The sequence below is a fragment of the Haematobia irritans genome, chromosome 5, assembly GCF_050003625.1.
Source record: "Haematobia irritans isolate KBUSLIRL chromosome 5, ASM5000362v1, whole genome shotgun sequence".
Lineage (NCBI taxonomy): Eukaryota > Metazoa > Arthropoda > Insecta > Diptera > Muscidae > Haematobia > Haematobia irritans.
Window position 1 is genome coordinate 17,208,529 of NC_134401.1, and position 18,578 is coordinate 17,227,106.

The 18,578-nt window shown below is 27.7% G+C and overlaps 1 protein-coding gene across 1 annotated transcript; it reads left to right on the plus strand.

The window, feature by feature from the left end:
* The first annotated feature begins 7,993 nt into the window (after positions 1 to 7,993).
* Positions 7,994 to 17,203, plus strand: LOC142239523 (uncharacterized). The gene is made up of 4 exons (XM_075311311.1): positions 7,994 to 8,131; positions 10,434 to 10,522; positions 14,730 to 14,833; positions 15,866 to 17,203. Exons 1-4 carry the CDS (start codon positions 7,994 to 7,996, stop codon positions 16,804 to 16,806), a joined length of 1,272 nt encoding a protein of 423 aa, XP_075167426.1. The 3' UTR covers positions 16,807 to 17,203.
* The last annotated feature ends 1,375 nt before the right edge of the window (positions 17,204 to 18,578 follow it).

The window sequence follows — 18,578 nt, forward strand, 5'->3', positions numbered from 1 at the left end:
GTGGCACGGTGCGTTGTCTTGGTGGAACAACACTTTTTTCTTCTTCATGTGGGGCCGTTTTGCCGCGATTTCGACCTTCAAATGCTCCAATAAGATAATCGATAAAAATTATTCCATGCGAATCCCAAAAAACAGAGGCCATTACTTTGCCAGCGGACTTTTGAGTCTTTCCACGCTTCGGAGACGGTTCACCGGTCGCTGTCCACTCAGCCGACTGTCAATTGGACTCAGGAGTGTAGTGATGGAGCCATGTTTCATCCATTGTCACATATCGACGGAAAAACTCGGGTGTATTACGAGTTAACAACTGCAAACACAGAATCATCAACACGTTGTTGTTTTTGGTCAAATGTGAGCTCGTGCGGCACCAATTTTGCACAGAGCTTCCGCATATCCAAATATTGATGAATATCACAACATAAAGAATTAGCAATAAGTTTAGAATGATACTATTATTCGGGCGAAAATACAAAATAAAATTTTGACATGAGATTTCGAAATTTTGACACATTTTTCTATAGAAATGAAATTTTGCGAAAATTTCCTATAGAAATGAAATTTTGTAAAAATTTCTTATAGAAATGAAATTTTGCGAAAATTTCCTATAGAAATGAAATTTTGTAAAAATTTCCTATAGACTTGAGATTTTGACAAAATTTCCTATAGAAATGAAATTTTCAGAAAATTTCCTATAGAAATGAAATATTGCAAAAATTTCCTATAGAAATAAAATTTTCAGAAAATTTTCTATAGAACTTCCAAAAATTTCCTATAGAAATGAAATTTTTAGAAAATTTCCTACAGAAATGAAAAAAAAAACTATAAAATAATACTTTGCAAAAAAAAATTACTATAAAAGTGAGGTTTTGCAAAAATTTCCTATAAAAATGAAAAATTAAATTTTCAGAAAATAAAGCTTTCAGAAAATTTCCTATAGAAATGAAATTTTCCAAAAATTTCCAAGGAAATTAAATTTTCCAAAAATTTTCTATAGAAATGAAATTTTCCAAAAATTTCCTATAGAAATTAAATTTTCTAAAAATTTTCTATAGAAAGTAAATTTTCAGAAAATTTCCTATAGAAATGAAATTTTCAGAAAATTTTCTATAAAAATCACATTTTCAGAAAATTTCCTATAGAAATGAAATTTTCAGAAAATTTCCAATAGAAATGAAATTTTCAGAAAATTTCCAATAGAAATGAAATTTTCAGAAAATTTCTTATAAAAATGAAATTTTCAGAAAATTTCCTATAGAAATGAAATTTTCAGAAAATTTTCTATAAAAATAAAATTTTCAGAAAATTTCCTATAGAAATGAAATTTTCAGAAAATTTCCAATAGAAATGAAATTTTTACAAAATTTTCTATGTAATGTAGTAGCTCTGGACAATGACGCCACAAAACGTAAAAAATTAGCAATAAGTTTTGAATGACGCTATTATTCGGGAGAAAATACAAAATAAAATTTTGACATGAGATTTCGAAATTTTGAAACTGTTTACTATAGAAATGAAATTTTGTAAAAATTTCCCATAGAAATGAAATTTTGACAAAATTTCCTATAGAAATAAAATTTTAAGAAAATTTCCTATAGAAATAAAATTTTCAGAAAATTTCCTATAGAAATGGAATTTTCAGAAAATTTTCTATAGAACTTCCAAAAATTTCCTATAAAAATGAAATTTTGCAAAAATTTTCTATAGAAATGAGATTTTGCAAAAATTTCCTATAGAAATGAAATTTAGACAAAATTTCTTTGTAATGTAGTAGCTCTAGGACTTAGGATGCCGCACAATGTAAAGAATTAGGAATAACTTTAGAATGACACTATTATTTGGGCGAAAAAAAAACGAGGGGCAATACAATTTCGCCATTTTTATAAAGACTACAGAAATTTTGAAAAAAATTCCCATAGAAATTAATTACTATATAAATGAAATTTTGTGAAAAATAGAAATGAAATTTTAAGAAAATTTCCTATAGAAACAAAATTTTCAGAAAATTTCCTATAGAAATGAAATTTTCAGAAAATTTCCCATAGAAATGAAATTTTCAGAAAATTTCCTATAGAAATGAAATTTTCCAAAAATTTCCTATAGAAATGAGATTTTGCAAAAATTTCCTATAGAAATGAGATTTTGCAAAAATTTCCTATAAAAATGAAATTTTGACAATTGCCTCACTATGTAAAGAATTAGGAATAACTTTAGAATGACACTATTATGTTATTTGGGCGAAAAAACGAGGGGCAATACAATTTCGCCATTTTTATAAAGACTACAGAAATTTTGAAAAAAAATTCCCATAGAAATTAATTTCTATATAAATGAAATTTTGTGAAAATTTTCAATAGAAATGAAATTTTTACAAAATTTCCATTTCTTATTAAATTAATTAAATTATTAGACCCAATTAATACAATAAAAAAATTAAAATTGTTTACTTCATATTTGAGCTGTTTGCCTTTGAACTTCATATTTGATGACCATAAATTTTGATATTTGATATTAAGTGATGGATGGTTTAAATTATCGATAAATCAATGGGGATGTGAAACCATGAACCTACGGCGTCAAAGCAAATCATACTATAGAGAAACCCATATTTTTGCTAAAAACTTTATTTAAAAAATCAAAGGCGTAATATCAAAATTAATATTTAAGTTTAAAGTTTTTTTTCAAGCTCTTTAAGGAAGTTCATTTCAAAACCAACTAATATGACTCTCAATAAAAATTCATAAAAATCTGTTCAAGTACCATTCAGAATTCACAGAACCGTTTTAAATATTAATGAAACCTCCATTGGATCGATGTCATAGACCTTAGATTGAAGTAGAATGTAGAGTAATTTATACAAAGTGGTTAGTGAAGAAGATGTATAGACCTATTATTTGGAGGAAATAAACTATTTTGGGTGAATTTTTTATCTACACTGAAAAAACTGTAACCAATAGCTTATATGTATGGAATGAAAAAATGTAATTTTCTATATTCTATATGGGTTCAAACAATTCTTACTTTGCAAAATTTAATCTCTATAGAAAATTTTGTCAAAATTTTATTTCTATAGAAAATTTTGTCAAAATTTTATTTCTATAGAAAATTTTGTCAACACTTTAGCTGGACAAAAAATGTTTTCAAAATTTTATTTCTATAGAAAATTTTGTCAAAATTTTATTTCTACAGAAAATTTTGTCAAAATTTTATTTCTATAGAAAATTTTGACAAAATTTTATTTTTATAGAAAATTTTGTGAAAATTTTATTTCTATAGAAAATTTTGTCAAAATTGTATTTCTATAAAAATTTTGTCAAAATTGTATTTCTATAGAAAATTTTGTCAAAATTTTATTTCTGTAGAAAATTTTATTTCTATAGAAAATTTTGTCAAAATTTTATTTCTACAGAAAAATTTTTCAAAATTTTATTTCTATAGAAAATTTTGTCAAAATTTTATTTCTATAGAAAATTTTGTCAAAATTTTATTTCTATAGAAAATTTTGGCAAAATGTTATTTCTATAGAAAATTTAGTCAAAAATTTATTTCTGTAGAATATTTTGTCAAAATTTTATTTCTACAGAAAATTTTTTCAAAATTTTATTTTTATAGAAAATTTTGTCAAAATTTTATTTCTATAGAAAATTTTGGCAAAATTTTATTTGTATAGAAAATTTTGGCAAAATTTTATTTCTATAGAAAATTTTGTGAAAATTTTATTTTTGTCAAAATTTTATTTCTATAGAAAATTTTGTCAAAATTGTATTTCTATAGAAAATTTTGTCAAAATTTTATTTTGTAGAAAATTTTGTCGAAATTTTATTTCTATGGAAAATTTTGTCAAAATGTTATTTCTATAGAAATCTTGTCGAAATTTTATTTCTATTTATGAAGTATTTCATGGTTGGAGCGGAAAAATCAAGAATTCTACCAAGCAGTAAAAAATTTAACATTTTTGGTAGAATCCTACCAACTGTGGAGCATAGAAGACGCATTTCTCTAATATAAACATTGTGCAAAAGTCGATAAACTTTTCAATGTAGTCGTTTTGTCTTTAAAGTTAAGTGATTCGACTCAAAAGAAGGTATCATTACATGAAAGAAATTTTTGTTTGACTAAGTTTAAAGAAATTTGGTTTGACTAAGCTTTAATAATTCTGTTTGACTAAGCTTTAATAATTCTGAAAAATTCTTCAAAATGAATGAAATCGCCTTTAGATTTGTTGACTTTTTGTATCGTGACTTCAAATCAAAAATGCTTTCAAAAATAGAAGATGTTTTCCAATACTTCATAATTTCTACTTGAATTCTCAGCATCTTTGACCCGGAATCACTACCCCAATCATAAGTGTAAAGACAAAATCTTTGGAACCTTTTTTAATGTATATCTCGTTTTTATTTGGACATTAAATTTTTTTTAGGAAAATTTTTAATATTTTGATGTACGAAATGTACGGATTGCAATGAATGTCCAAAAGTCGACATTTTGGAAATTTCATCTACCTTGAGTCCCCAACGTTTTTATAAGCCTATCATAATATTCTCACAATGCAATAGAAATAATTACCAATCATATTGCACTCAGATCATAATAAATATAAATTTACTGATTACTTGATTTTTTATTTTGAAAAAAAAAAAAAAACATAAAAAGCCAATATTCTATGATGACTGACTCCTCAACAACATTGGACTCAAAAAAAAACCAAACAGCTCCCATAAAGTTCATGTACCATAAAAGCCCTTGAATTTGAATGCATGTTAAAACGTGAGTTGGAGCCTTTTTTGTTAAAAGCCTTCTTGGTTTATTTTTTTGTATAGTTAGGATTGTTTCTTTCAAACTGTTTATTGCAGAAAAATAAAACCTTTTTCAATTTATCTTCAATCTAAGTATTATGATATCTAATGAGAATAAGAAGACTTATCATGAATTAGCAAAAATTATGCTTTTTGTTCTTATTGTTGTATTGTAAAAAAAAATATGACGAGTTTTTGTAAAGGTGTGAAGATATTTGTAATAATCGATCAAATCCAAAAAAATCGTCTACTAAATGATGTTCATAGTCTGATTGACGATAAAAATTAAATCTATTTATACATTTATGTGTTACATCCATATTTTTAAATCTCATACTTAAAAAAAAATTTGGTTTTATGACTATATGGTACCTATGATAGAGAATTAGTGTTAGTAAATGGGCATAATGACATACGAACATCCCGGTCTTGATGACTCGAACTAGTAATTCTGACCCCTTTCGCAAATATTTATTGGACTGTAGGAGTTATAATCACGGTTGCACAGTTGGTAGAATTCTACCAAAAGTGGTAGATTTTTCTACTGTTTGCTAGATTGGTAGAATTGTATATGTTTTAGTAGAGTTTGCAAAATATTCCTCTCCAACGATAAGGTACTTCACAAATTTGTTATAGAAATAAAATTTTGACAAAATTTTCTAGAGAAATAAAATTTTGACAAAATTTTCTATAGAAATAAAATTTTGACAACATTTGCTATAGAAAAAAAATTTTGACAACATTTTCTATAGAAATAAACTAGAAATAACATTTTGACAAAATTTTCTATAGAAATAAAATTTTGACAAAATTTTCTATAGAAATAAAATTTTGACAAAATTTTCTATAGAAGTAAAATTTTTTAAAGAAATACAATTTTGATAAAATTAAAAAAAAAATAAAATAAAATATTCTATAAAAATGAAATTTTAGCAAAATTTTCAATAAAAATTTTGACAAAATTTCCGATAGAAATAAAATTTTGACAAAATTTTCTATAGAACAAAATGTTGACAAAATTTTTTATGGAAATAAAATTTTGACAAAGTTTTCTATAGAAATAAAAATTTGACATAATTTTCTATAGAAATAAATTTTTGACAAAATTTTCTATAGAAATAAAATTTTGACATTTTCTATAGAAATAAAATTTTGACAAAATTTTCTATAGAAATAAAATTTTGACAAAATTTTCTATAGAAATAAAATTTTGACAAAATTTTCTATAGAAATAAAATTTTGACAAAATTTCCTATAGAAATAAAATTTTGACAAAATTTTCTATAGAAATAAAATTTTGATAAAATTCTATATAGGAATAAAATTTTGACAAAATTCTATATAGGAATAAAATTTTGACAAAATTCTCTATAGAAATAAAATTTTGACAAAATTTTCTTTAGAAATAAAATTTTGACAAAACTTTCTTTAGAAATAAAATTTTGACAAAATTTTCTATAGAAATAAAATTTTGACAAAATTTTTTATAGAAATAAAATTTTGACAAAATTTTCTATAGAAATAAAATTTTGTCAATATTTTCTATAGAAATAAAGTTATTACAAAATTCTCTATAGAAATAAAATTGTGACAAAATTCTATACAGGAATAAAATTTTGACAAAATTTTCTATAGAACAAAATGTTGAAAAAAATTTTTATTGAAATAAAATTTTGACAAAATTTTCTATAGAAATAAAAATTTGACATAATTTTCTATAGAAATGAATTTTTGCAAAATTTTCTTTAGAAATAAATTTTTGCAAAATTTTCTTTAGAAATAAAATTTTGACAAAATTTTCTATAGAAATAAAATTTTGACAAAATTTTCTTTAGAAATAAAATTTTGACAAAATTTTCTATAGAAATAAAATTTTGACAAAATTTTCTATAGAAATAAAATTTTGACAAAATTTTCTATAGAAATAAAATGTTGACAAAATTTTCTATACAAAAACTTTGACAAAATTTTCTATAGAAATGAAATTTTCTATAGAAATAAAATACAATTTTGACAAAGATTTCTATAGAAATAAAATTTTAATAATTTTTTTTAAAGAAATAAAATTTTGATAAAATTTTTTAAAGAAATAAAATATTCGATAAAAAAATTGTAGCAAATTTTTTTTTTAAATTTTGACAAAATTTCCGATAGAAATAAAATTTTGACAAAATTTTTTATAGAAATAAAATTTTGACAAAATTTTCTATAGAAATAAATTTTTTCTATAGAAATACATTTTTGACAAAATTCTCTATAGAAATAGAATTTTGACAAAATTTTCTATAGAAATACAATTTTGACAAAATTCTTTATAGGAATAAAATTTTGACAAAATTCTCTATAAAAATAAAAGTTTGACAAAATTTTCTTTAGAAATAAAATTTTGACAAAATTTTCTATAGAAATAAAATTTTGACAAAATTTTCTATAGAAAGAAAATTTTGACAAAATTCTCTATAGAAATAAAATTTTGACAAAATTTTCTATAGAAAAAACATTTTGAGAACATTTTCTTTGGAAATAAAATTTTGACAAAATTTTCTTTAGAAATAAAATTTTGACAAAATTTTCTATAGAAATAAAGTTATGACAAAATTTCCTATGGAAATAAAAATATAACAAAAAATAAAAATAAAAGAAATAAAATTTTGATAGAAATAAAATTTTGAGAGAAATAAAATAAATTTTTGAGAGAATTCTCTATAGAAATAAAATTTTGGGAAAATTTTCTATAAAGTGAAATTTTGAGAAAATTTTCTATAGAAATGAAATTTTGCAAAATATGATCTTTTTTTTTACTTGGTAGGTTTTTGGTAAAATTTTCTCCAAATTTTTACTAGATTATTTATGGCTCGTGTGGCAACCAAAAATTCTACCTCCAATGTCATAAAGACCTCATACTCCAGATAAGTTTAAATGAGGGTTTATTATACCAGGGTAGACTATCACTCGATACTAACAACACCCTTTCATAAAATAAATAAATTAAAATATTTTACAAATGTATATGCACAAATCAACACTGATTTTTTTAACGTTATTCAAAATTGGTTTGTTTTTTAAAATAACCAAAAAATGGTCATGAAAGGCCAATAAATTCAAAACCAAATATTGTAACCTAAATCCAAGTTAAGGTGTGATCGTGTGTTAATGAATGGTGGTGTCTAGTGGGTGATGCGATTTGGAAGATGGCCAGAATGAATGAAAAATTAGCCACTTGGGTCAATGTTATAGCAGTCAGTTATGAGTCAACAATGCCACCAGATGGGGAGAATTGTTATGATTTTGACGTATCACAAAACAAACAAGCAAATATTGAAGAAAATCACCTTGGGGTAAATGTTTGTATTTTTTAGATGGTAACACAAAACCGTCTATATTTTATCCTTAGATCTTTTTTGCCATTTTTTTTGTAATTTTTTAAAATGTTAATTGCATGATTTTTATATTAATTTTCTGTACACAATTTCTTTAAGAGAAGTGCTCTGTATGCATACAGAAATTGTCAGGAACGAAATTTTAGACAGAATTTTCTTTTGTGTTTTGTAAAAAAAAAATTCTTTAAAAAACAACGAAAACATTTTAGAGACAATCGTTAAATCTCTTGTCTTATAATTTTGTAAATTTGTAGAAAAAGCGAATTTCGTTTGTCTAAAATTTCGTTATTTTAGACAAATTTTTATTTTATTTAATTTAGTATAATTTTTTATTTTATTTAAAATTTATTTTTACCTAATTCATTGGAAAATCATACCCGAGTTTAGCCTTTCCCTACTTACTTTTTATACCCACCACCATAGGATGGGGGGTATATTAACTTTGTCATTCCGTTTGTAACACATCGAAATATTGCTCTAAGACCCCATAAAGTATATATATATATTCTGGGTCGTGGTGAAATTCTGAGTCGATCTGAGCATGTCCGTCCGTCCGTCCGTCCGTCTGTTGAAATCACGCTAACTTCCGAACGAAACAAGCTATCAACTTGAAACTTGGCACAAGTAGTTGTTATTGATGTAGGTCGGATGGTATTGCAAATGGGCCATATCGGTCCACTTTTACGTATAGCCCCCATATAAACGGACCCCATAATTTGGCTTGCGAGGCCTCTAAGAGAAGCAAATTTCATCCGATCCGGCTGAATTTTGGTACATGGTGTTAGTATATGGCCTCTAACAACCATGCAAAAATTGGTCCACATCGGTCCTTAATTATATATAGCCCCCATATAAACCGATCCCCCGATTTGGTTTGCGAGGCCCCTAAGAGAAGCAAATTTCATCCGAACCGGCTGAAATTTGGTACATGGTGTCAGTATATGGTCTCTAACAACCATGCAAAAATTGGTCCACATCGGTCCATAATTATATATAGCCCCCATATAAACCGATCCCCCGATTTGGCTTGTGAGGCCTCTAAGAGAAGCAAATTTCATCCGATCCGGCTGAAATTGGGTACATGGTGTTAGTATATGGTCTCTAACAACCATGCAAAAATTGGTCCACATCGGTCCATAATTATATATAGCCCCCATATAAACCGATCCTCCGATTTGGCTTGCGAGGCCTCTAAGAGAAGCAAATTTCATCCGATCCGGCTGAAATTTGGTACGTGATGTTAGTATATGGTCTCTAACAACCATGCAAAAATTGGTCCACATCGGTTCATAATTATATAGCCCCCATATAAACCGATCACCAGATTTGACTTCCGGAACCCCTTGGAAGACCAAAATTCATCTGATTCAGTTGAAATTTGGTACGTGGTGTTAATATATGGCCTCCAACTCCCATGCAAAAATTGGTCGATATCGGTCCATAATTATATATAGGCCCCATATAAACCGATCCCCAGATTTGACCTCCAGAGCCCCTTGGAAGGGCAAAATTCTTCCCATTCGGTTGGAATTTGGTACGTGATGTTGGTATATGGTATCCAACAACCATGCAGGAATTGGTTCCTATCAGTCCATAATTATATATAGCTCCCATATAAACCGATCCCCAGATTTGACCTCCGGTGCCTTTTGGAGAAGCAAAATTCATCCGATCTGCTTGAAATTTGGAACGTGGTGGTAGTATATGATATTTAACAACCATGCCACCTCTTGGAGGAGCAAATTTAATCCGAGTGAGTTGAAATTTGGTACATTGTGCTAGTATATAGTCGTTAACAACCATGCCTAACTAGGTCCATATCGGTCTATAGTTATATATGGCCCTCAGATAAATCGATCCCCAATCACACAAAAATTGGTCCATATCAAGTTCATAATTGTATATAGCCCCCATATAAGCGACCCCCATATTTCAATTCTGGCTCTCTACGTACAAAAAGTCCATATCTATTCGTAATTATTTGTAGACTTAACTATACATAACTTTTTTGTCTAATATATACCATGTATGGACTAAATCACAATTTAGAAAACGATGTTAAGAAGTTTTAAGATACCACAACTCAAGTATTCGATTGTGGATGATAGTCTTTCGTAGAAGTTTCTACGCAATCCATGGTGGTGGGTACATAAGATTCGGCCTGGCCGAACTTGCGGCCTTATATACTTGTTGTTTTTTTATTTATATTTTTAAAGTATTAATGAATATTTTGTTAAAGCTCTATTATGTAATAACCTAGCGACGTCCAAGTGTTTTCTATCCGAATACACATTCCATTAGACTATTAAGTACTAGACATCATCCCAAATCTATGCACATGATCGATCTGTAATGTTGCCTTTCATTGTGTCAAAGCAAAGCACACGATCTTTTTTTTTTGCCATCGCCACTTAGAAATTATCAGCATGGCTGATTTTTTTCTCGTTATTTTAACTTCTTGTATTGTTTTTTTAATTTTTTTTATATCAACTCCCCATAATGATGACACTTGACACCAATAACAAGTGTAACTAACATCAAGACTTTGGCTCAGAAACATCAACAACAAAACTTTAAAAATTTCTCATATAAAAAAAAATGTTACAATTTCATCGTTTCATTGCGTGTCATGGTGATGGCGTTTTCATGATTATGAGGTGTTTTCAAGCACATAAAAAATAAAAGAAACACACAAAAGTAGGTAATTGTCAAAAACAAAATTTAATCTCTTGAAAGGAAGACATATAAACAAACAAACCTAGCTTAATAGAAAATTAAAAAAAAATAGTTTTTAAGAGAATGTAAAGCTATTTTCTAGGCTTTACTATAATAAATTAGCAAAAACAAAATTAAACGCAAACCTATTACATAGGTTCAAGTGATGCCATAAAACATAGTGATATTTGGAAATAAGGAACTATCCCTCCTTTTGATAATATATCATTTTGGGCCTATGGAATTCCATCAATATTTGTTTTATTTTGACACTTCTTTGATGAAGTGACACGAACTATGTTATGCGAATCATAAAGCATACGACAACGAGATGTTGTAAACTCCCCAACATATATGACTTTTTACAAAATCCCAAAAGCCAAACAAATGTGAAAAACACGTTTAGGTCTTAAGTCTTTTGTTTCAATGACACATTGCTAAGGTACATTTGTTTAGTGTGCTATTATTTTTAATATTTTACTTTCCTTAACAATTTGAGAATAAGAAAGTGTAATTTTCTTAGCAATTATCTGGTTAAAAGTGAAACAATAAAAAAGTGCCCTTAGTGTGATATAAAGCCAATGTTAACCGATCTCTTGATTTGCATTGTTTTAGAAAGAAAGAATTTTATTAATCCAGATTCTTAGGCCGATAACACGTAGTTTGACTTTTTGCACACAAAAATACCTTGTAAAGTTAAAGCTTCACAGGAATTCCGAATTTTAGTTTTATTTATATTGTCGTGTGGCAAAAGATTTCATGTCCTTAAAATACGCATACGCATTTGCTTAGCATAGAAGACGAATTTCTCTGATATAAAGCGTTTTCCTTGCCCAAAAGACGATAAGCTTTACAATAAGTCAATTTGTCCTTGTAGTTAAGTAATTCCAAATTGGATATCCTAACATGAAAGAACATTTTGTTTGACTAAGGTTAAATTGGCTTTAGTAATTCTTAAAAATTCTTCAAAATTAATAAAATCTCTTTTTTCTAATTTATTAACCTTTTGTATCTGAAGACCTACAATTTGTAAAGAAGACCTAAAATTTACATTATTCATCCTATGTATGTGAAATTTGCAATGTGTAGGTATGTAGGAAGTACACAGTCGAACAGACAACGTCCAATGGCGAATTATTGGTACGATTCGATGTCGAACACAGAAAAAAATAACTTTCGTTTTTAATCGCGAAATTAATTGATCTAATTAATTATTAATTGAAACTTCTTTGACCACAGACATGATCATCATCACCAATTAAAGAATTTATTCATTCAATTAATAAAACTTAAATTAAATGAATTTGTATGATTGATTTTTGTTTTAATTAAACAAAATTCTATTAAGCTTTTAATTTAATTATACCCTCCACCATAGGATTAACTTTGTCATTCCGTTTGTAACACATCGAAATATTGCTCTAAGACCCCATAAAGTATATATATTCTGGGTCGTGGTGAAATTCTGAGTCGGTCTGAGCATGTCCTTCCGTCCGTCCGTCCGTCTGTTGAAATCACGCTTCCGCACTTCCGAACGAAACAAGCTATCGACTTGAAACTTGACACAAGTTGTTGTTATTGATGTAGGTCGGATGGTATTGCAAATGGGCCATATCGGTTCACTTTTACGTATAGCCCCCATATAAACGGACCCCCAGATTTGGCTTGCGGAGACTCTAAGAGAAGCATATTTCATCCGATCTGGCTGAAATTTGGTACATGGTCTTGGTATATGATCTCTAAGAACCATATAAACCTATCCCTAGATTTGGTTTGCGGAGCCTCAAAGAGAAGCAAATTTCATCCGATGGTAAATGGTGTTGCTATATCAACCATGCAAAAATTGGGCCACATCGGTCCATAATTGTATATAGCCCCCATATAAACCGATCCACAGATTTGGCTTGAGGAGCCTCAAAGCGAAGCAAATTTTATCCGATCCGGCTGAAATTTTGTACATTGTGCTGGTATTTTATTTCTATAGAAAATTTTTTTCAAAAATTTAATTCTTAGAAAATTTTGTCAAAAATTTATTTCTATAGAAAATTTTGTCAAAATTTTATTTTTATAGAAAATTTTGTCAGAATTTTATTTCTATAGAAAATTTTATCCAAATTTTATTTCTATAGAAAATTTTGTCAAAAATTTATTTGTATAGAAAATGTCAGAATTTTATTTCTATAGAAAATTTTGTCAGAATTTTATTTCTATAAAATATATTTGGCAGAATTTTATTTCTATAGAAAATTTTGTCAAAATTTTATTTCTATAGAAAATTTTGTCAAAATTTTATTTCTATTGAAAATTTTGTCAGAATTTTATTTCTATAGAAAATTTTGTCAAAATTTTATTTCTGTAGATAATTTTGTCAGAATTTTATTTCCATGGAAAATTTGGTCAAAACTCTATTTCTATAGAAATTTTTTGTCCAAATTTTGACAAGATTTTATTTCTATAGAAAATTTTATCAAAATTTAATTTCTATAGAAAATTTTGTCAAAATTTTATTTCTATAGAAAATTTTGTCAAAAATTTATTTGTATAGAAAATTTTGTCAAAAATTTATTTGTATAGAAAATTTTATCAGAATTTTATTTCTGTAGAAAATTTATGAAACACCTCATAGTTGTAGAGGAATATTTTGCAAAATCTTCCATAACATCAAGAATTCTACCAATCTACCAAACAGTAAAATATCAGCCATTTTTGGTAGACTCGTGTTCATAATTGTATATAGCCCCCATATAAAGCGACCCCCATGTTTCAATTCTGGCTCTATAATTACCGCACAAAAGTTCATATCGGTTCGTAATTATTTCTTACCTATATATACCGGTCAAGAACTGAATATATACGTATTTAATTGACCTTTCTTTTGTCTAATATATATCCCGCAAGGGCTAACTTACAATTTAGAAGATGATGTTAAGAGGTTTTAAGACGCCTTGTCATCGGCCGCAACCCAAGTAATTCAATTGTGGATGACCGTCTTTAGTAAAAGTTTCTACGCAATCCATGGTGGAGGGTACATAAGATACGGCGTGGTCGAACTTACGGCCGTATATACTTGTTGTTTTTTAAGTTTTAATTTTTTTTTTTAAATTGCTTTTTCTGTGAAGAAAATATTTCTTTTTCATCACATCAAAGCACCGCTTACACCTCCCGCCACGCGTTCAAATGGACCTACAAACAGCTCTTCTTTTTACCTTATTATTCCCATTTCGGTCTTGCGACTTACACAAAAAAAAAATTATATCTGACTGGAAACAAATATCAGTAGAATGAAATAGCTATCGCTGCAACGGAGATCTTCAATCACAAAATTGAATTAATTGACCCAATTAAATTTTTAATTGAAATTGCTTCAATCTCTTAAATGATAATATCAATCACCAGAGTCAATTGCCAAATTAATTCATCCAATTAAAAAAATAATTGATACAATTACTTATTAGGATTGATTTTTATTAAAATTTTTTCGAATCAAATAAATTTGTGATTGAATTTTTTTATTAAAGTTCAATTAAAATTTTAGTTGTAGTAATTTTGGTGATATTTTTTGTGTATGTGCAGATCTTGAGAAACGTACTTTTTCAAACGGGTTAAAAAAAATTGGACCATTGCTGGGCCTAGGGAAACTGAATATGTTACTATGCTTATGCTTTTTTGAATGCAATTAACTTATCAAATCACCCTCGTAATATTGTTTAAGATCCTATTAGGAATATTTTAACGGATTATATTTTTACATATAAATACATTTATCAGTTCTCTTATTTGAACCCGAAAACCGACGTATAATATATTTTCTATGACCTTGACCAATACTTCAAATCCATAGAGGAGGATGGAAATTTCGAATTCGAATTATTCAAACACATGAAAATAATGATCGTCCTGATCGACTCAGTGCAATTTTCATTGGTGTCTTATGTGCTATTGATGGTAATTCGTTGATGGTAATGCGTAAATAAAAAATGGTGTAGCGTACTATAATTTTAACAATTTTAACAATTTTTCACTTTTGTTAACTAGGCATTATTCTTGTAGTTTTAAATTTGTTACTAAATTATTATTAATTAAAACCAAATGTGACCTGGGAGTTTTAATTTAAGGTTAAAGCGGTTGTTTTACTAATTTGGTTTCTGGAACACCAAAAATGAATAAAAAATCATTAGTGATTTTTTTGTTGTTGTCATTTGTCAACGCCGATCATAAAGCAAGACTACTAGTGAGACTTTTATTTTTATAAATAAAAAAAATAAAACACAAGAAACGACAGAAAAAGTGGCAAATAATTGTTGTAACAACATTGAACTTGAACACTTTCAGGGTACAATAAATTTTCGTATTTAAATTTGCAAATAAGAGAAAAGAAATTTTTTGAATATAATTTTAAAAAGAGGAAGCCTAAACATTTAAGAAATTAAATTGCAATTTTTTATTTTTTTTTTTATTTTGACAAAAACAAAGTCAATGTTGTGATGACAACTATACTCTAGAAAACAGAAAATCACTTATAGTTCATTAAACATATTAAAACGTGACCTGCACATATAAGGAGAAAAATTAAAAGAATTTTAAGTTAACAAAAAATATTTTTGGCAGACACCTCCTTATAATTGAATCATAGGCATAAACAAAAAAAATGCAACTTGATGCATATCTATGTGTTTGGAATTTTTAATTGACAACTGCAATTTTGAAATGATTGTTCAACTATATTTTCTATAAAAACCTCCTAAATATTCTAAATTGATAGCAGTCTTGATATTGTTTCAAGAAAGCCAGCTATTCTCAGAGATTCAAAATAAAATGATGATAAAAGTAAGTTTTCATTATTGAAAAAAAAAGATGAAAAATTTAAAGAATCAATTAATAAAAATAAAAATTAAAAAAATTGGTTGATATTAATTTTTAATTTACCTAAAAAAATTCTTTCTTCTTAATTATTTTATGTTTTTAATCTATTTTCAGCTAATTCTACTATCATCTTTAGCGGTGGCTTCAACTCTAGCCGAAGCCCCATTGAATGGTCAACATGGTGCCCCCTATGCCCTTCAGGATTTCGGCCAAATAAACCTTTTCATTTACCTGGTGAATATATACCACCTACAGTGGATGATTCTGCTTTGACAGAGCAACAGCAGCAATACGATCCCAATCGTGGTTTTTCATATGAAGTCTCCAAACAAAGGGTAGAATTTGCTGGACAAGAGGTTCAATCCTTCCCAATTAGCCAACCTCATCGTAATTATGGAGCCCCACCGCCACCACCATCACCCAGTAACAATGACCACCAGCCAGGATTTATAAACAATCATGATGAAATACCCCATCATCATGGTGGCAGACCATTTTTTGATCAACCACCTCGCCAACGGCCATCCGGTGGTAATCAAAGACCTTTCCAACGAAGACCAAGTGAACGTTTCCCTCCCCAGCAAAGACCCCAACCTAACAATCCTCAGCAAGGATTTTTTTCCACCCAACCTTTACCCAATCCCACCACTGATGAACGTTTTGAGCCCCAACAGAATTTACCCGAAACCCAGCCGAAACCTGCTGCCCAATATGGTGCCCCTATTAATGTAGATCCTCGATATGCAGGCTCAGAACAACAGGATAACATTGATGAGTTACAAAAACAATATGCTTTGGATGCTCTTAATGCCGCTGTAGACAATTACAACCGTCTGCAGGAAAAAAGTTCAGATCGAATAACTCAAGGACAATATTTTATTGTTAATCCCGATCAGACTATACAAAAAGTTCAATTTACTACAAAACAAACGGAACAAGAAGCCGATGCAAATGATTTTACAGCTGAACTCAAATACTCCAAAGTGGGAGAGCTGAAGGATCCTTTGTATAAATACAATGCCGAGGGGCAATTGGTGCGTATTGTCAAGAAGTAGAACGAAAGATGGTTGGTAACAGTATTCCAGTATTTACTCCCCAACAAATCCCACATATATGAGTATTTAAAAATTATTCTTCAGTTTAAGACTATTTTTAATGTATTACGTAATTATGGCAACTTAGATTTCTTTATATTTGCATACAAAATTTATGAAAAAGGTGGCATCGCTGAAACAGCTGACTACAATTTTTATGACAGAAGTGGTTTTTATATGTCAAGTTGGATTATTATTGCTCCAAAATTATACCAACTTTCACGAAAAACTTTTATTAAAATTTTAAATACGCAACGAATCACAATTTTCTGCTCATTTCAAAATAAATTTAATGTAAACTACACAAAATTCAAAAACAAAATAAAATAGCATCGTTGTTTTCGTAGAAGTGACACTACCTTTTGTAGTTTTAATTACCGAAATCAGATACATTATTTCTGAAATAATAAAATGGTTGCGATAAACATGTTTCAAAATTAACATTTTTCTCTTGAAACATGTTTGAGGTGATCATATTCCTTCTCTATGTGTAGAAGGTGTCTTTTAGAATGTGCCAAAAAACGACATTTTGTAAATTTTAAAGCAGCATTACAAGTATTAATAACGTCTCATATTTCCTGGCCGCATTTCAAAGTTCGTTTTTCTCTCCTATCACCAAAGTTAAAATTGGAAATGTTTTTTAAATATGATATTAAGGAAAATTTTATATATATATATATATATATATATATATATATATATATATATATATATATATATATATATATATATATATATATATATATATATATATATATATATATATATATAATATATATATATATATATATATATATATATATATATATATATATATATATAAAATTTTCCTTAATATCATATTTAAAAAACATTTCCAATTTTAACTTTGGTGATGGGAGAGAAAAACGAACTTTGAAATGTATATATATATATATATATATATATATATATATATATATATATATATATATATATATATATATATATATATATATATATATATATATATATATATATATATATATATATATATATATATATATATATATATATATATATATATATATATATATATATATATATATATATATATATATATATAATATATATATATATATATATTTATATATATATATATATATATATATATATATATATAATATATATATAAAGGGTGATTCTTTTGAGGTTAGGATTTTCATGCATTAGTATTTGACAGATCACGTGGGATTTCAGACATGGTGTCAAAGAGAAAGATGCTCAGTATGCTTTGACATTTCATCATGAATAGACTTACTAACGAGCAACGCTTGCAAATCATTGAATTTTATTACCAAAATCAGTGGCAGAAAATCCGCTTTTTTATCGACAAATTTTGTTCAGCGATGAGGCTCATTTCTGGTTGAATGGCTACGTAAATAAGCAAAATTTCAAGAACTGCCCATGCATCCCGAAAAATGCACTGTTTGGTGTGGTTTGTACGCTGGTGGAATCATTGGACCGTATTTTTCAAAGATGCTGTTGGACGCAACGTTACGGTGAATGGCGATCGCTATCGTTCGATGCTAACAAACTTTTTGTTGCCAAAATTGGAAGAACTGAACTTGGTTGACATGTGGTTTCAACAAGATGGCGCTACATGCCACACAGCTCGCGATTCTATGGCCATTTTGAGGAAAACTTCGGAGAACAATTCATCTCAAGAAATGGACCGGTAAGTTGGCCACCAAGATCATGCGATTTGACGCCTT